This window comes from Ctenocephalides felis, unplaced genomic scaffold (assembly GCF_003426905.1).
Source record: "Ctenocephalides felis isolate EL2017-DRISC unplaced genomic scaffold, ASM342690v1 CF-g0.4_SCAFFOLD_01170, whole genome shotgun sequence".
Classification (NCBI taxonomy): domain Eukaryota; kingdom Metazoa; phylum Arthropoda; class Insecta; order Siphonaptera; family Pulicidae; genus Ctenocephalides; species Ctenocephalides felis.
Window position 1 is genome coordinate 76,937,028 of NW_020537324.1, and position 21,305 is coordinate 76,958,332.

At 26.8% G+C, this 21,305-nt stretch overlaps 1 protein-coding gene and 1 non-coding gene across 2 annotated transcripts; one reads left to right on the forward strand and one right to left on the reverse strand.

Annotated features, from left to right (window-relative positions):
* Positions 1-1,482: 1,482 nt before the first annotated feature.
* Trnad-guc lies at positions 1,483-1,554 on the reverse strand. Its single transcript has one exon. It is a non-coding gene; the product is annotated as a tRNA-Asp (tRNA).
* Positions 1,555-4,467: 2,913 nt separating this feature from the next.
* On the forward strand, positions 4,468-21,061 carry LOC113367662. The gene is made up of 3 exons (XM_026609249.1): positions 4,468-4,562; positions 18,626-18,869; positions 20,942-21,061. Exons 2-3 carry the CDS (start codon positions 18,636-18,638, stop codon positions 21,059-21,061), a joined length of 354 nt encoding a protein of 117 aa, XP_026465034.1. The 5' UTR covers positions 4,468-4,562; positions 18,626-18,635.
* Positions 21,062-21,305: the final 244 nt, after the last annotated feature.

A 21,305-nucleotide genomic window follows, 5' to 3' on the forward strand; every position in this document is an offset into this window, starting at 1 on the left:
ATAATCTGAAGATAAGATAAAGTATTATATAGTATAAACAAACTGCGTACGTAAAATATTACCAAGGGCGTAGGGACAGTATAAATTTTACGGTGCTTAAGCAATAAAGTGCTTAAGCGAAATTTATTAAAAAAATTTAAAATTTTCAAAAATTATTTTTTTACAGAAATAGAAAGTTTAGCAAATCTAAAGTGATATATCATTAGGTGTAAAAATTGAATTAATAAATCAGTTTGCAGCAAAAAGGAAAATTGAGAATATATATTTAATTATAATAATTAAATAGAGCCGCCAAACAAATTTTTCCCCCAGTAAGGTTATTGCAGTCCTTTAAAAAAGATTTCTTAGAAGACAATTGAGAATTTTTAAAAACCGTTTTTTAGTAGAAAATACCGCTAGAAAAAGAAGGAACTCTACTAACAGAAAAACTATAAACTTCGACATGAAAAAAAATTAAGAGGACTCTATTAACGACTAACGAGTAAACTGAGAAGAGAAAAGAATTATACTTACTACCAAATTAAAAAATAATGTTAAGGGGCACAACTAGTGTAAACGCCTAAAAAAAGGTGATATTTTTGGGAATTTATATTAAAAAAACTACTTTATCAATCATTTCAAAATTTTTGGAATATATTTATACATGTTTTAAGAATACATAGTGAAATTTTTGAAGAAAAAAATTAAATACTTTTTAAGTTATCGTCGATCTCCAACGGAGCGACAGAAGAAAGGCCCTTCACTGCTCCAGTGATTCCGGCCTTCTACGTGGATGAAATTAAAAAAAAAATCTCGTTAAACTAGATAATATTGTCTGTACAATGAACTACGATAAAGAAAAAAAATCAAAAATTGACAAATTGACGGCGTTTTTTAAAAAAAGTCGAATTTTACCCAAAATTTTGGTCGTTTTTGGACTGCCAAAATTCGATTTTTGGTCCGATCAAAAAATTGATAGTTCATTTTACGGAGAACTATATATAGAACATTTAAAAGAATTTGATAGTGATCGGATCATTTGTTTTTGAGTAATCGCTGCAGCAAATTCGAGAAATTTGAGAAAAACGCTTTTGAAGATTAAATGATCGTTATACTATATACTGTATACAAACTCTTTAAATGGCTGTGACTCAAAAACTATTTAAGATATCGATTTAAGTTTTTGGTATATTATTTTTAAAGATATAACCTATCAAAATATGGTAAAATTGAAAATTCGAATTTTTGAAAATTTCACACTAGTTGTTTCCCTTAAGCTTTAGATATTAATCTTGTTATAAGAAAAATAGAGAATTATACTAAGGAGCAAATTACATATCCTCCTAGACCAGGAAAAGTGGAACAAAAAGAAATGTACTGGCACTCGATATTTATATTTCATTACTCGTAAACATGTGCAATAGTGCAATATTTTATTGATTAATATAGCTTATTATTATTAAATAAAATAAAAAAAAATTATTAATTCCTCAAAAAAAAATCCTCCCCGGCGGGGAATCGAACCCCGGTCTCCCGCGTGACAGGCGGGGATACTGACCACTATACTACCGAGGACTTGTTACTACAAGTCACAAATCGTTCATGTAACGGACTGGAACATGTAAGCAAAAGCATTTACCAATGGTTTCATCGATGTATTCAGTCATTCTGATTTGTTTGGGACTATAATTAACTAGTGGTGTATGGCATCGTGCATTAGGGCAAATTGCTGGAACTTTCCGTACCGTAACGAAATGATCGAGAAATATTAAATGCTTTCAAATAGATTATTATAAATAAATATTGTAACATTGTCTAATATTTATAAGAATTATGTATAGTGAATTGCAAAGTTAAATTTATTTATTTAGAGCCAAAATGTTCAGAAACCCTGAAACGTAAAGATATGCAAAAAATGTCTTATCCTTCTTATCCTACAGAAAGATAGAAAAATAAAAACATTATTATATAATATCAAAAAATTGGAAACACACCCAAACCACATAGTTCCAGCACTACTTGAGATCCCTAATTCAAGAAGACTGAAGAGGAAATTTTCATATGATTTATATTAATTTATTTTAATTAACTAATTAGTTAACTGATCAATGGAACAGTTTTTATTCTATTATTATTTATTTATTTTTTTTTTTTTATAATTTTTATTATTATTATTTCTATTTATTTGTTATTATTACTATTACAGTTACCTAGTCCTAGGTTTAATACTAGATAAGATTAGTAGATTATTTTATGTTTAATCTAATATGTATAGTTTAATTTGATTAGTTTATAAGACTACCAGGATCAAATCTATTTTAGTTTAACAACAATAATATTAGGACCACCACTGGGCGGCCTGATATGCCCTTTCTATTTATATTAATCAAAAAAATGATTACAGTAAGTTATTTATTTTTATTTATTTTTTTCCTTTAATTACGTTATAGATTTGTTTAGATTATTTTCTCACTGTAGCTCATAGAATTACCTACTTTTATCTGATTGTTACATACAACTTTAAGAAAAAACAAATATATATATATATATATATATATATATATATATATATCAAGGAAGATAATTTATGCGATAAGAATGTAACTTTGCATTATATAATTTTTTTTTTATCAATAGGTACACATTGAGAAATAATGTTATGTTCATGAAAAGTATTCAATTATTAACTTAGCGAAGGAAAAACTTATGTTTTTGCCAAAAAATCCACTTTGCTAATTTTAACTCAAGTCATTCACAATTGTTTGACACTAAAATTCTAAAAAATATATGGGTGAGTCAAAAAACTCAAAAAAATATAATTTAAACAAATATATAATTATTAACTTTCCGTAAGGTGAGTTATAGTAATCGCAAAAAAATCGAAATTGATTTTTTTTTCATTTTTTCACGTTTTGAAGGTTTCTGAACATTCTGGCATACCTCAGAAAAAATTGATGTATGTATGTATGAATACAAATTTTCGTCCACGATTTTTGGGGAATGGATCAAACGATTTTAATAATTCAAAATACATTCGATTTCTACTGATAAGGAGATGTGTTGATTAGTTTTTGGCAAAGGCAGGTCCAGTCGTTTCGGAGATATGGAGCAAAGAGTGCAGAAAACAGAAATTGAGTTTTTGAGAGAACGGAGTATCCGATTTGAATGATCTAAAAAACATTCTAATTGTAATGATTGGGAGAAGTGGTGATTAGTTTTTAGCAAAAGCAAGTCTAGCCGTTTTGGAGGTACCGAGCTAAATGTGCAAAAAATGGCAGTTTTTGAGAGAAATAAGCATCCGATTTAAATGATTCAAACAACTTTCTGCTTGTTTTGACAAAATAAATGCTTCTGGGAAATAATTTTTTATTCAAAAATTCGGTTTTTAATTAAAAAAAAAAATAGTATCGCAAATAATTCAGATTTTTAAAATTTTAATTCGTTATGAGAAGTTCCAGAAATTTGCCTCAAGGCACGATGCCATACACCACTAGTTTATTGTCCATTTTAAATTTAAGAAATATATTGAATTGCAAATTGTTGAATAGTAAAAATTATATATATTATATTATTATAGTAATTAAAAACAATGCAATAAATCTTCTAAATATATTAAATTAATAAATTAATATTTAAAATTATTATAAAAACAAGGTATGAGAATCATTTTGCGTTAAGGAAAGTTTCATACACTTCCCATGAAAGGTGTAAAAAATCGACTTAATAATAAATAAAATTTAATTTTTCATATAAATACTTATCGGGTTTTTCCAAAAATAAACGTTTTCACTAATAACTAATTAATCCAATTAATATCTTTCAAATAAACTTGAAATATCTGTATCTTGTGCTTATTTTACAAGTTTTTTATAAAATTTTCATCATACATATAATTTTATAAACTCTCCATGATACGTATAAATAATCGACTTGATAATAATTAAAATTCAGCTTTTTATATAAATATTTAACTGTTTATCCCAAAAATAAACGTTTTCTCTAATAACTTAATATATATTTAAAATAAACTTAAAATATCTATAATTATATTCCTAATTTCAAATTTCAATTTAAACATTAACCAAACTTCACACCGCTACCAAAGAAAAAAAGGTTGGACATCACTGCCTACGACATATTTACAAACACAAAGCCATAGAGGATACTCCTATCTATATATAAACAAACTTATGAAAACAAACCGAAAAACTTACAAAACCCTCCAAAACAACCAAAAAACAATAACAAATTAATCACAATTTCTCAAAAACACTTCACAAAACCATTTTATAAAAATTTTAATACAAAAACTTTAATTTTAATCTCTACGACGCAAAAGACGTAATGGCGTCGTCGTGTGCGAACTGTCAACACAATTCAGTCTAGCTTCTGTCGTGTAAACGAGTGGTCAGATATAAAGCAGCATATGCATTAAATATCTGTTAAATATTTGCTAAATAATCGTGTTTATTAAACAAACGAGTGCATTAATAAAGTGACGATTTAAATATAAATCCAAACAAAACAAAGTTCGTGTGCGGTTCCCTTTTGCCGGACGGAAAAATCATATAACCTACTTTAGAGTAAGTCCGATCGCCATTTTTGTTAAAAAATATATGCTCATGGGAATAATATAAATATTTATGTTTGTGAGGTGTTTATGTTGATATTTGTATTTATATCAATATTTTGTGTGTGTGGGGGGTATGTATTTTATATTATATATAAAGTGTGTTTTACATTTTACAATCGTTGGGTCTTTTAGTATTTTTGTATAAAAACATCTGGCCATGTGACGTCGTCGTCAATAATGGTTGATGTTAAAAATTTCACCGGGTACTTTCTAAAATATTGATACAGATTGATATTAGAAAATGGTAAATTGTTTTTGATATAAATAATTTTGGTTCAAGATATTTATTGAAGGTATTTTTGGATTTTTTACGAAGGTGATTATCCATTATCTGCGCGTACACAAATCTTTTGTTCCAAAATGTCAACAAAGTTTGTGGCCATAATTTCACGAATTTGTAATGCAAATTATTTTATAGCAATATAATTATTACTATTAGAAATTGTTCATAAAGTTTTGTTCGTATTTTCAAAGGAATTTTAGGTAATACGTAAATCTTTTGTTCCAAAATATCAACAAAGTTTGTGGCCATAATTTTACAAATTTTGTAATGCAAATTATTTTTTATCAATATTATTTTTACTATTAGAAATTGTTCATAAAGTTTTGTTCGTATTTTCAAAGGAATTTTAGGTTTTTTTTTAAGGATTAAGGATTTGTGCATATAAATAAATCTTTTGTTCCAAAATGTTTATGATGAAGTTAATTGCAAGTCCTTTTTAGTTTCACACGTAATCGTTTTTCCCTCAAAGCAAATTTTTTTGTAAAAAAATTAGTGTTTTTTTATTTAATTATACATATTATTGTTATTTTTCTGAAGTAGTTTGTTTTGTAACAAAATGAGTGTTTTTAACTTCTCGAAGGAGAAGATTATTTTTATAAAAAAATCCGATTTGCTAATTTTATGTTTTCTCGACGTTTCAAGTCATTCTGAATCGAATGAGACCAAATTTGGAAAAAGTATGTGCGTGTGTGTATGTGAACAGATTTTTTTATTTAATTTCACATATTTTTGGTTTCTATTTAAAAGCATAATTTAGTTTTTCTTTCTAATTTTACTTCATTTGACAGCAAAATTAAATGTCACTTGTCAAAAATAAAAAGGATTACTATTAAGTAACTTTTAAGAAATTAAAAATTGAAAAAATAATGTTAAATGCTCAAATATTGTCAAAATGACTAGATGTTTTCTTATTTTATCGTGTAAGGACATATTGCAATTAATAAAGAGAATTCAAAAAAAAAATAATAATTAAAAGCAAATTATTTTGCAACAAAATGAGTTCATCCAATTTTACAACACATTTTTGAAGTTTCTTCAAAGCTAAATTCTCGTACCAAAATGAGTGTTTTTGTATTAAATTTAACTAATATAAATAGACTAACATATATTCAGTTTTATGTATTTTCTGTCCTATTTTATTTTTATATTATATCACATAATCTTTATGTTTTTAGTAAATTTACTCTTTTTTTAATGTAATTTTTGTAACAAAGTGAATGCCCTGTTTCTTTTTACCTGCATTTTAATTCCTATTTTTTTAAAAAATATTTATACCTAGTCTTTTACTAAAGTGTGTTTTTGTAAATAAATTCAATCAATATAAAATCATCAATATAAAATTTATAAATTTGTTTATATGTTATAAATATATTCATGCTTTGATATCGCCACAGATTAAAAAACTTCCAATTTTTTGAAAATTTACACGATTGTATATTATAAACTTATGCACGTTCTGATATGAAATTAGATTAATAATAATGTTTTAGAAATTGTTTTTTCATACAAAGTATGTTCCATATATATATCGAATGTGAAAGAGTTTAGAAATGATGTTTTTAATTTATTTAAATACATATATGCTTATTTGAATGTTTTTAGCTAAAATGCGTTTAGGTCTTTTTTAAAAACAATTTTAGACTTTTACTCTGTCTTATAATTTTTTTATGTTCATTAATGTAAAGCAGTTACTTTATTATTTTATCCATTAATTTAAGTACTATTGCTACAGAAGCTTCTATATCAAATTTTAATCTGTTCTTTTTTAATCCATGATGTTACAACAAATAAACTACAAAATTTGCATTCAAAAAAAGAAGAAAATTTACTAAAAATTACTAAAAATTACTAATTGAATTTAATTCAATAAGGATCATCTGATTTGTTTGATTATAATATGAACAAATCAAAGGAGACATAGAACAAAATACAAAACATCAATGCTAATTTTTTAAATAAATACAATTATTTATTTATAATATACAATATGTAGAAAATATTTTGCATGTAAGTAAAAAAGAATAAATTAAGAAATATCAAAATTTAATTCAAAGATAAGTATTATTATTCAATATATCTATTCAATCTGAAAAACCGAATAAAAAATACAATATTACGTCTTAGAAATCTAGGCTAAATAATTTTATAAATAATTACTTTTCTGAAAAATACAGTTTACTTGAATGCTAACTATAATTGAATGCTAAAAATACAGTTTACTTGAATGCTAAAAAAATTGAACTATAAATTTATAAAAAGCAACGGTATGAATTTTGCATTTAAGAAGAAAAGAAAATGTTAGGAAAATTATTAAGAAAAGAGTAAACTAATTCTAGGATCAAAATAGAAAAACGTGAAATTAATTGAAAAAAATAAATACATGGAGTAAAGGCCTTGACAATTTTATAATACTTTTACACTTGTTGGTAGATATTTAATAATTATAAAAAAGGCAAAATTAAATTCAAATCAAAGCCAAATTTATGTTTAAAATTTACTGAATTTAAATTGATTTTTTTTTCTTAAATGATGAATTTGAAACATTTGAGATTTGCTGAATTTGCTAAAAAATGTTTTGTCAATAATTGGATTACATTTATGTAAAAAACGTGTTTATTTTATACCAACAACAAAATAGTGATGCAAACTTTATTATTTCATTACATTTTTGAAATATAATAATTTTAAAATAATTTAAATTTAAATAATATTTATACCATTCTTTTAAAGTAAAATAGTATATAAATTTAAAAATATTAATATGTTTCCATCTACGTCGTTAATAATTTTGTGAATTAAAATTTAAGATTCTGATAATACAATTATCAAATGATAAACTTGTTTTTAACGTGGTTTATCTAAAAAACATGTTTTGTGTTTATTGGTAAATAAACAAAATGTAAAACTCACTACAAGGACGGTAAATTATAATATATATATTATATATATATATATATATATATATATATATATAATTTAACTATTTGAGAAATGTTTGCCCCAAGATTTTTATTTTTATTTAAAAAAATATTCACCCAAGTTTTATATTAAAAAAATACGTTTTGTTCAACACTAATGTCAATATTATATAAATTAATATTACTGATAAATTATTTATTAATATTGACTACTGAATTTTATAATATATAAGGTATTGAGAATTTCATATAAGAAGTTAGAAAAGTTTCAGTACAAAGAACTAGTTTTATTTTAAATCATTATGTTTGTAAAAATTCTAATAATTTGTAGGAATTAATTCGATTATATTTTAAATGCTAGATATAGTTAAAATTCATCTTATTTATTTATTCATATTAATAATGTTTTTTTATGAACACCCTGTACATGTTCCTCTATACCAAAGTCTTCTATAAATCATTAAATAAAATTACTAAACCATTTTTTCACTCACAAATATTTTTTATCATTTTTTTTCTCAAACAAAATCCAAATATTCACCCACTAGATTGACCACCAACGTCACAACCGTTCATCAAAGTTTTCCAAAAACGATTTTTCAAAATTTTCAGTACCAAATTTTCGCAAAAATTGCATTACGATGAAGTTAATTAACACAGTTTAATTGGAAATTCAAACAGACCGCCATCATGTAAAGAAAATTCAGGAAAAACGAGATGATCACTAATTACTTTGAAATAATTACAATAACATCTACACGAACTGAAACTTGGCAAGATAGAAAATTTTAACAAGGTTTAAGGACATAATTATGTCCGTAAGTAATAGTAATAATAGATTTATTATGTATTAGAAATATAAACCGACTGTACTATTTATAGTACAGATTTATAAATGAAATTAAATAATATTTTATTTTTATTTCAAAATATATTGGAATAGAAAATGTGTATGATGATGAAAAAACATGCAAGTACTCTCTCTCTCTCTCTCTCTCTCTCTCTCTCTCTCTCTTAATCGCAAATGAGTTTTTTTTTTAATTATGAATTGGCAAATTTTATATAAAGTTTCAGTGTAAATTTATTTTTTAATCCTGAACGAGAAATTTATTTTTACCAAAAAATCTGGTTTGCTAATTTTGTATTTGGAAATATCTATTTTAATTATTATTTTTGACTTGTTTTATATTTCTTGTTTTTATTTAAATTTTAGAGATTTTTCCTCAATTGCCAATTTTTTTTTAGATAATATAGTTTCTCTTAGAGTTCGATTTTGTATAATCAACATATGACAATGATCAAAACTAGTAAAAATTTTATATACTACTATTTTAAAAATTAAAAATATAAATAATCCGATATAACAATCGTTGCAGTCGTTGCACTTCATTTTGTATAGAGAGTTTGTAATTCTTTAGGTGTTTGTTCTTTTAAATAATTTTTTTTTAAATTGGGCCTTACATTGGAAAACACTGATATATGCAATTTTTGTGCTTTTGAATTATTATGTTTTATAATTTTTTTATTACATTTATTTCAATCAAATCGTTTTCTGTTACAGATGACTTTTTTTCAATTGCCCATTTTTTTATGAAAATATAGTTTCTTTTAGATTTTGAGTTTGTATAATGGACACATGGCAATGATTAAGAACTAGTAATAATTTTGCATACTACTATTTTACAAATAAAAAATCTAAAAAATCCGATATAGCAAACGTTGCAGTCGTAGCAGTGCATTTTTACATGGGGTCGACAATTCTTTATATATATTAGAAATATTAAGGAATTTGTCAGCCCACTGTACTATTTTTAGTACAGATTTTATTTATACATTTATTTATTTATCTGTTGTAGCTTCATTATTGGTATCTGAATCAATCAAACTTTTAACGAAGATTTATTATATTTATAATACAATTTTTTTTTTGTAAAATAATCTTCAAAGTTTGATTTGAAAATAATCAAGTTAACTTTGAGAAAATTAAATTTTTAATTGGGTAAAGAGTATTTTATTAGGATATAAAAAATAAAATTAAAAGATAAGGCTATACTGTAGGGTTGTACTATAAATATTTTTTTTGCTACTAATTTTTTATATGAATTATGATAAATATTACGAGTTTTCTAGAAATCATAAAATTAGCTCCGTGACAATGATTTTCAATTCAATCTACTATAACCATAAGTATGTTCTTTTTTCAAAATTATGGAGTTTTTTCAAATTTTTTGACTTATTTGACCAATAATTGGTTCAATTTATCAATAATTGATTTTTATCATAATTATGGTTTTTACAATTACTCATTTTAGTAAATATTTGGCTACAGACGTGGTTATTGAAGCGATTTGAATTTTTAAATTTCAAAATAAATAATAAATGAGTCAAAAATATGTATTTTGAATTTTTAAAAATATTTGATTAACTGGAATCTGAAAAAAACTTTGTTTACGTTAATACGTTATCAACAAGAATAAATATTATATTCGGTTCAAATGGTGAAATATTGTATGATCAAAATTTAATTAAAAGTGAGTTGATATTATATTATATATTATATATTTTAACAGTGTGTTATATATGTAATTTTACCTTATTATCCTCCAAATTTCTTCTAAATCAATTTGTAAACCCTTGCTGAATATTAAAATTAAACTTTGATTTTCTTATTGAATTTTCATTACTTAATTAATTCATTTTAAATGAAATATATGAATTGCGAATTGAAAAAATGAATTCGTTATTCCATTTTGTATATAATATATATATATAATAATCTAAACTTTATCGACTTTTGAGATTAAAAACGAACACGTGAAGAACTCTTTTACCAATATTCAAAGAAAACGTTATTGTTATATGTTTATGTTATTTCATAAATATCATTCAAACGGTTACACGCATATGTAGTATCTATATTCAATTAAGTTATTTATTATTTTCAATCTAAGCATTTCTAATTGAAGAGATATTATAGGTTCTTTATCGCAAAAAATGCGAACAATATTTTTGTTTGGCCAAATATTCGGTGTTAGGCATTTTATATATATATATATATATATATATATATATATATATATATTAGATGACCCGATAGGCGTTGTCCTGTACCCACATCTACATTTTTCAATATCCTATACCAATATTTACAGTACAGTTAAAAATAATCATTGGTTTTCGAATTACTATTTACACCAATATATGAGTGATGTTGAATGTAGAACTGTTTCAAATAAAATGATTATTCTCAATTTCCACAGTTAACACTTTAATTATCCATTTAACAAATATTAAAAAATGTTCAATAAAATTGTATATTAAAAGTTATACACTGCAATTTATAGAACAAATTTATTTACAATTTATTTTAATGCATTTAAGGGTTATACAATATTATTAGTCATACCTGTAGATGTGGATGTATAAATGAATGATTTTTTGTTTATTCGCGACTAAAACATCGATTTTCCAAATTTTTCACACAAAAAATCATCGTCTGCCTTTGTGATGTATTTAAGAATTAATATATAGCATTCGCGGTAAAGGTACAATATCACCTTAAGTTTTTCTACCCAAAATAATTGCTTCAATAACATTGCCTATAAATTTTTATAATTTTGTACCGTATTTTAAATGGCTTTTAGTGATTTTAATATCTATATTTTTCTCATTAATAATTCAATATACATTATTACTTAAGTTCATATTTGAAGGGAATTAATTTGTCAAATCCTGTTCACACATGTGCTCTATTCAACCTACGATCAACAAAATTATTGCAGTAAATGTAGAGGTAAAAGCGTGTGCCCCGCGATTTTTTTTACTGTGCTCCAATTTGCATGGTAAATAGACTAACATTAATCTCAAGTTCAGAAGTGAAAACATTAATTGGATTACAACTCTTTTAATTCTGACTTTATAAGAACTTGTAATATTAGGTTGTCAAATATCTCCCTTCCGCCTTTTTGTATTATAAACCAAGAGCAAAAAAGCGGAAGGGAGATATTTGACAACCTTATATACTGATTTAAAAGTAATGGCAAATGACAGTCTTCTCAATGCCAAACAATGCCTCAAATATCTTCAAAATGAATGATAAGCGGTTTTTTATGATTTTTTCCATTTATTTCTACAATCTAACTATATTTCTATAATTTAAAAAATCCTAAAAAATTCCCATAACAAACATCATTTCAGAAGAATTTTAACGCTCAAATTGATTCTACGTTTTAGTTAGAAAACGTTTGTATGTGAAAAAGAAAAGGGCTGTTTTCAGGGTTTTCCCGGCAATTATTTCTCGCCTTGAACATTAAAGAACATTTAAAAAAAAAGAATTGGCCAGGCGTTGTTGAGTTATGCGCTTACCAACACATTTTGCGATTCATTTTTATATATAAGATATATATATATATATATATATATATATATATATATATACCAAATAAAATAATTCAAAAAGTGATTGTATATTCTAAAAATTTTGCAATTGGCTTGGTCTTCGACGTGGAGCAACGTGCGGACGTGCGAGGCAAATAGAAAGTAGGTCTCAAAATTCTGTGCTGATCCCATTGACATACACTACACCTGGTCTGTGTCAACCTTCGAATTAAGGTCTCAGATAAAAAAAAACAAATTAAATAAATAATATCAAAACACTTAAATAAATCTTCTCCTTAACGTTCTTCCTTAGTTGCCAATCCACCGGTTGTCCTATCACCATCTAATTGATTTTTACCTTAGAGTTTCTCTACTGTTCATGATAATATTTTCAATCTGAATTCCTGGCTATTTTTTACTTAATGTATTCTTTCAGAGTCTTGAGTTCTTTGTCAAAGTTATTTTGGTCTTGTACTTTTTCACTTTGGCTTACATCACACACGAATAAGTTTGCATACTTTGTAGGCAGAATGAATGTATTTTTGCATTAGGATAACAGTTTGGGAGTTGCTTGCCCAAAATAAAATTGAAATGAAAATTTTGCAAGTAATAGAGGTAAACATGACACAGTAAATAAGTAAACTAGTGGTGCATGGCATCGTGCCTTTAAGGCTAGACCTTCTCGTATCAAGAATTAAAATTTGCATACTTTGTGGGGAGAATGAATGTATTTTTGCATTAGGATAACAGTTTGGGAGTTGCTGCTTGCCAAAATAAAATTGAAACGAAATTTTTGCAAGTAATGGAGGTAAACATGACTCGAGTAACAATCTTACAACTAGATGTAAGTGGCATGGATAAATAGTCAGACTAGAAACTTGTCAGACTAGAAACTAAGTTAAAAAAATCGAAAACGAATTTTTTTAAATATCTTTAGGTTTCAGAGGTTTCTGAACATTTTGGCATACCTTAAAAAAATTGATGTGTGTGAATGTGTATCTGTGTGTGTATCAAAATATTAAAAAAAAATCAAATTTTTCAAAAACTCAAACTTTCTCAAAATTTTCAAAATTTCTCAAAAATCCTAATATAAAAAAACAAATTTTCCAAAAATGTCAAATTTTTTCAAAATTTCTCAAAAATCTGATTTTTTCAAAATTTTGCGAAGTTTTTTTAATAATTTAGTTTTCGGTACGGAAAGTTCCAGCAATTTGCCTTAAGGCACGATGCCATACATTACTAGTTATTATTTATTTTTATCAAATTGTTTTCTGCTTCTGATGGCAAAGTAAATATTTGAACAAGATGATGTCTCAATTGTATATTTTTATCAGAAACATTACCGATATGGCTGCGTCATTAAAATTATTATGCGTCTGTAATTGTTTTTTAGTTTGCAAAATTTTCGATTGTTTATTATATGTTGACGTGTTGACAAATAATAGACGAAATTATATTTATATATAATTAATTTATATGTAATTATTTATTTTCTAATCAAAACCACGTTTTTGATAGATGTCCCCAATATGGAACGCACATAGTTCTGAAACGATAACTAAATATTTTTTTAAATTTTTTGCGTTTTTCATGACTATTTTGGATTCTTTGTTCGAAACTGAAATAAATGTTCGATGACATTTATTTTGTACGTTTCGACACTAAACTTGTGTCATCATTCAGCATTTCATTAGCAAAAGCACATTTTGTTGTGCAAAATTGTTTCAGAATTTGCTTGCAAAAACCTTGACAAAAATTGTTGACTTAACTTCTAATTATTAAAACAACTGCTTGACCGCTTTGTTTAATTTTCTTTATGATTTATCATTATTTTAATAGTTTATATCAGGTCGAAAGTTTGGTCATTTCTTTAAATTTGTTTTAAAATTAGTAATAGTTTCGAGAAAAAATGTTGAAAAATTTCAGAACGATATATTAACTTTCCGTAGGGTAAGTTATTATAATCGTCCAAAAATCTAAATTGAAAATTTTTGCATTTCTCGACGTTTTAAAGGTTTCTGAACATTTTGGCATACCTCAGAAAAAATAGATATGTGTGTGTGTATGTATGTATGGATACAAATTTCCAGTCACGTTTTCGGGCGCATCAACCGATTTGAATGGTTCAAAAAACATTTGATTCCTATTGATAGGGAGATGTGCTGATTAGTTTTTGGCAAAGGCAGGCCCAGCAGTTATGGAGATAAAGAGTAAAGAGTGCACAAAATAGAAATCGAGTTTTTGAGAGAATGGAGTATCCGATTTGTATGATCCAAAAAACATTCAATTAGTAATGATTGGGAGAAGAGATGATTAGTTTTTGGCAAAGGTAGGCCCAGCCATTTCGGAGATACAGAGCTAAATTTTTCAAAAAATATTTTTGTAATTTTGGATTAAAAATTCAAAAAATCACCCATGCTAAACACAGTCTAAGCGCGATTCTGGTGCAAATGTTTACCCAAGTGCGTTTAGACTGTTTATGTCTGAAGCACTTTTCCAATTTTGTGAAAACTATTGAAAAATGTTAAAATGCCGACAAGCTAAGCATAGTATAAGTGAAAATGTCGCGCAGAATTGATTGCAAATGCGTTTAGACTGTGACTATGGGGCACTTTTTTAATTTTTGTGTAAATTAAGCCACTATTTTTTTTTTTGAAATTGAATTCGAAATGAAATGACGATTGTTAATGTTCTGGATATAAATTGATTTATGATTTACATTTGATTTGCTCAGATATAACAAGATAGCAAAAACAATGAAAGTTACAGTATTTGTAATAATATATTTGAAAACGTTTAAAATTTCTCGAATATTTCATTACGGCACGGGAAGTTCCAGCAATTTGCCTTAAGGCACGATGCCATACACCACTAGTTTTATATATGTTACTACTATTATAAATGTTTGTACTAAGGAGAAAATTTACCATTTTTAGAGTTGATTTTTGAAATAATAATTGCTCACAGAAAGTTTATAGAAGTTTAAGTTGGAAAATTATAAAAAAATTCAGGAAAACGACATTTTTAATTGATTTAGTTAATTTCCAATTAACTAATATTTTTTTATTAAATTTTTTATTATTTTTTTTGTTTTTTGTCCAATTTCTCTAGTTGGCTCTGCAATTGAAATAAAATGTCATCTTGGACAAGTCACTTTTTTGAATACATTTTTTAAACGTCAATTCCTTATTTATAGTCGTGTTTTTTATATCATTTTATACTTAATAAAGTGTTTAATTATTATTTTAATAATAGTTCATAGTTCTTCTTATGAAGTTTGTTGATTTGTTTTGGAATTGAAATTATGCGTGCACGTGATTGGGTGCATTTTCGAATTTTTCACACGACGCAAGTAGAACACAAGGTAATTAATTATTTGTGGGAAATAGATGGGTAATTGATGGTTAATTTTGAATTTTTCGATTAACCTAATTTAGAAGAAATAGATGTATTTATTATTGACTTGGTGAGTGCGGGCCCTGGGGTACAGGGACGAACTCTGGAAGAATAAAATCTTGAAATTGGGTCCAAGGAGTTTGGACTGAGAATTTGGAATAGAATCTGCAAAATGTGGTTTAATAGGAATTTATACTAAGAATTTATTATGACCAAATAGAATCTAGGAATTTAAAATATATTTTAGAAATTTGAACAAAATTTTTAGAATAAAATTTAGAAATTTGGACCAAAAGTTAGTATAGGTTCTAGAAATTTCGATCATGAATTTATTGTAGAATCTTGAGATTAGGACCAAGAATTTTTGAATACAATTAGGTCTAAGAATATATGATTTGGGACCAAAAATAGAGTGTAGGAATAAAATTTGGCCCAAAGAATTTGGAATAGAATCTAGAAATGTAGGCCAATAGGAATTTAAACCAAGAATTTCTAATGACCAAATAGAATCTAGGAAGTTATATCAAGAATTTAAAATAAATTTCAGAAATTTGGACAAAAATTGTAGAATGAATTTCATGAGTTTGCGACCAAAAGTTAGTATAGGTTTTGAAAATCTAGATCATTAAATATAGGATTTTATATAGGATATTTTATATATTTTCATAGGACTATAAATTAATAATAGAGCTTAGGAATTTGGAGCAAGTGTAAGATTTTGGAAAAAATCTATACTCATGAAATTTTTCTTTTATTATTTAATTATTAATCGGATGTTTAGATTATGCTATAACAATTTCGATACCTGATCCCTTATACAAATTATTGTTTATGAAATGTATACATTGTCACAATTCGAATAAAATCATAATAAAATAAGATACAATAATTTCCATTTGACACCACTACATTTCTTGTTTGAATGGAAAATTTTAAGCTCAACAAAGTTTACAAAACAATTCAAACAAACAATTCAAGGAATTTGGAAGTTGCAAAATTGTTTAAAAATATACAAATCAACAAGAGGGAAACAAATGTGCAAATGTGAATGAAATGAATCTAAAGAAGTAAATTAGATAATTTATAGTTTTTGTGAAATTTTTCGTATTAATAAATTTTATAATGAGCAAAGGACTTAGACCGAAATAATCTAGGCATTTGGTCCAAGAATCTAGAACTTTAGACCAAGAGTTTAGAATAAAATCTAAGAATTTTTATCAAGAATTTGGAATGGATTTTGGAAAATTGGACAAAAATTTTCGAATGGATTCTGTAAATTTGGCCTAAAAATTTAGAATGGGTTTTGAAAATTTGGACTAAAAATTTAGAATGGATTTTGGAAATTTGGACAAAAAATTAGAATGGCTTTTGTAATTTTGGACAAAAATTTTAGAATGGATACTGGAAATTTGGACAACAATTTTAGAATGTGTTTTGGAAATTGGGACAATTATTTTAGAATGGAATTTAGGATTTTGGCTCAAAAATTTAGAATGATTTCTAGATGTTTGGATCAAGAATTTATGTAGTTAAGAATCGAGGAATTAGGACTGAGAATTTTCAATAGAATCTAAGATTTTTTTTAAATTTAGGAATTTATGATAAAATCTAGGATTTTGAACAAAAATTTAAAATAGAGTCTAGGAATTAAGACTCGATTTTAGAATGGAATTTTGATAGAATCGAGGAATAAAGACCAAGAATTTTGAATAGAATTCAGCAATTTATAATTGATATCTAGGAATTTTTTAATAGAATTTGGAATGTTGGAATTTTGAAGAAAAAAGAACAACTAAAAGAACAAAATCGTCAATCATCACATTTTGCTAAAATTATTTATGTTAGTTATTTTTGGTTCATGTTTGAATTTAATTTTTCACTAGTTTCCTTGTCAGTAGAGTCCTTTTTTGCTGTCTTGGATGACGTTAAATTCATTTGGTAATATTTTCTTCTAGTTTGCTTGTCAGTAGACTCCTTTTTACTGTCTTTGTTGATGATAAATTTATTTGGTAACTTTTTTTTAGGTTTGCTGGTCAGTAGGGTCATTTTCTATGTTCCAGGTTGATCAATTTATCTATTTGTTAGTAGAATCTCAATTTTCTTCCAAATTGCTCGTCAGTAGAGTTCTCTTTTTCAATATTGGTTAAAGTTAATTTTATTTGTTAATATTTTCAGCTTGCTTGTCAGTAGAGTCCCTTTTTTACTGTCTGGGTTGATAAATTCATCTGCTAATAATTTCTTTTTGCTTGATTGTCAGTAGAGTCCTCTTTTCACCATCATGACTGATGTTTAATTAGTTTGTCAACATTTGTTTTTCAGTTTGCTTGTCAGTAGAGTCTACTTGTTAGTCATTTTTCTACCAAAATGAAAATTAATGAAATTCCAACTAGAATTAACTTTAATATTGAGAGTTTCATGAAAACTGCCTATAGTTTGCTTGCTTTAGGATGCATATTTATGCAAAAACAACACGAATTAAATAAAAATATTATCGAATTTTGGAAAAAAACACTTACTTTTAGAATGACATTGATAAAAGTGTACTTTCGTATATGATAATTGTTTTTTTTAATTATTATACTCGTATAACATTTTCAACCAAAATGAATCAACTTTGTCACCCAATAAGTTTCCCTAACCAAGTATGCGGTAAAATTTTTTAGTAAGGTACAAAATTTTTATCAGAAATTAAAAATTTGATTAAACACCGTTTACAAGGGTAAACGGTTTGATTAAATACCGTTTGCAAGGGTAGTTTAATCGTTATATACCAGATGAATGCTATAGCATCCACACTATTATGCTACTATTTTACGCAACTTGACCAAGAAAATTTATGAAGAAAATACCTAAAGAATCTGTTAATAGGTATAATGATCACAAAAATGGAAGGTTTTATCAAACTATTAATTATAAAATTTGTATGCTATTGCATCCACGTCATTATGCATAACAATCCAAACTGAATGCTATAGCATCCACGTCCGCAAACGTTTAAATGTAAAGTGTTTCCACTGACCTTTATCTTTTCTCTTCCAGACAATAGGCTATGAAAATGAAGATACCTCTAACACCCCCCGTAGGCAATAACAACGGCTATTACAACAACGGCCTCGACTTCGGCGACCACCACCAGCACCACCAGGCCGTCAACAACCACATCAATAACTCTGCCCTGCACCAGCCGCAGCCGCCGCAACTAGACGAGTTGGGCTCGCCGAGGCTCGATGAAGACTTCTCCGAATACCTGTGGATGGAGAACGAGGAAGAGTTCGATAAACAGGTGAGGGAAATAAATTTATTAAATATATATATATGGACGAATGTTATGGCAAGGCAATGTTAAGCTCCGACTTGCATACATTATGCTACTGAATCATACTGAATACTGGCAAAATGTTGTGGTTTGCTGTGCATTAAAGCGTTTTGCACGTAAACTGCAACGTCGCTCGTATGTTATGAAGCTGAGTCAGAAAGACCTGTTTATTTAACATCGTTTTTCTAAAATTTGTGTGGTTTCTAAGTTCGATTTTCTATATGACACCCTGAGAAATACGTCTGACTGCACAGCAACCGCATGGCTTTTATTTTTGTTAGTATGGAATGTTCTTGATAACTTGGCCTTGCCATAACATTGGTCTGTTATGCAGCAGAATCGGTCCATTAATTTTAATAAAAAAAATGTATCTCTAGCTACAACCTAATTAATGAATATCGATTTTTCTGACAATAATGAGATCAAAATACACATAACGAACGCTCACCTATTGATAGAAAAATTGTTCGATGATTACAAATATTTTTTGAAAAATTTTACTAGTATCAGAAAATACTTCATATGTATGACAATAATAGGATAAGAGATAGATTGATTAGATTGTAATTTATAGCGACGACTAAGACTAACTTACAGAAACTACAGACATTACAAAATAAGACACTACGAATAGTACTTAACAAAATAAGGGACCCACTGACTAGACACATTACTACTCTTCAAAATACATACACAAACAGACTGACGTACCGACAATACTCGACTATATAAAAAAAGCTCACTGAGAATTTTTATCTAAAATGTGGGGATCATCCTAATATTAACATCGCGGGCCTCGGCCAATACACAAGAGGACGATATTTGGTATGGCAATCACGCCATGCCAAAAATATATTGATCGACCCATATCGCAATTAATACTTGGATGAGAATAAATCTTTTATTTTGTTTTTATTTTATTTTATTTTTTTTTTGTATAATTATGTATAATTATAAATATTGCTCTGTGGCTTTTTTTTGAGGAAAAGTTTTCTTACCTCTTTTTTTGCCACTCAATTGTAAAACATCTCGCTGTAATTATACATCAACATTTACTGTATATATTAAGATCAGATATGATGTATAAAGTACCCAAGGGTAAAAATATGCACCAAAAATAGCAATGCAAAATGTATAATTAATTACTGTAATAAATACTTTTTGTCTGTCTGTCTGTTGTAATTTATATGGAACTAGCAAACCCGACGACGAACTCCGTTTCGCCACCAGATGGTTTCGTGAGAAAGATGTAGAATTTTTTGTTTGTTTCATATTTGAAAAGGAAAATTTTGATTTTATTATACAACAGTAATGAATTTATTTCGATTACAAAAATGAAGTGTTTTTAGTTGACCTTCTCTAAGTAAATGAAAGTGAATCCGCCAATTATCCATTGAAGTGCTCTTTGGTAAACCACATTTTTTTGTTTTTTGGTCTGACGTAACACAAACAAAGCGGTTGGTTTTCCAACTTGCGAGCAGGCAACGTGTAACTGCCCATGTGGAAAAACAATGATTTTCTAAATAATCTATTTGAAATTTATCCCGCAAACACTAAGCGATTGGCCTTAAGACTTGTATTGCGAACGCAAAGCGAACTGGCAATTGCAATCGTTTGAAGTCAAACGGAAAACCAGCCGGAATCATTGGTATGTCACCAAATCGCTGGCAATTTCTGATTGAATTTTGAAATTCAGTGCGTGTACATCATTATTCTTTGCGGCAAGAATTGCTCGTTGACTTAATTGCAAGCATAATTATGATAATTCTCACTAATGTCATTACTTACTCGAATTTTTAATTACGGTGCTTGAAGTTCCAGCAATTTGCATTAAGGCACGATGCCATGCACCACTATTTTCTTAGCTATAAAACCTTGCGGAGCCCGAGACCTTTCCAACGAATGCAAAATTGTCGAAATCGGTTCGCGCGTTCTGGAGTTATATCGTCAGAAAGAAACCCGACTTATTTTTATATATATATGTAGATTAATGATTCTTATTTGATGGTTTATTAATTGCTTATTAATTTTTGGTTTAGGTAATGCAACAACTAGAAGAGGAGGCTCTTATGGAACAATGTATCGAAGCAATGTTAGAAGATGAACGCGAAGCTTTATCCACCACAGTGAGGGCGACTTGGTCTAATGGAGTCGAGTAAGTTGAAACATAATATTTATTATGGGGTTATAAAAGAATAGGCTCTTAATATATATATATATATTATGTATATATTATGTATATATATATATATATATATATATCTTATACTAGCTGACCCGGCAAACGTGTTTTGCTAAGTAAGGTATATTCTAAAATATTTCTAGACTCTAGAATCTAGAGTCTAGATTCTACAGAATCAAAAAAATTAATACTTTAAAGTGTATAAGAATGTGTTGTTTCAT

Excerpts from the sequence above, each read along its gene's own strand:
- LOC113367662 (XM_026609249.1), top strand. The coding sequence starts at position 18,636 with ATGAAAATGAAGATACCTCTAACACCCCCCGTAGGCAATAACAACGGC. Across the intron at positions 18,870-20,941 it reads AGGAAGAGTTCGATAAACAG|GTAATGCAACAACTAGAAGA; the intron begins GTGAGGGAAATA and ends TTTTTGGTTTAG.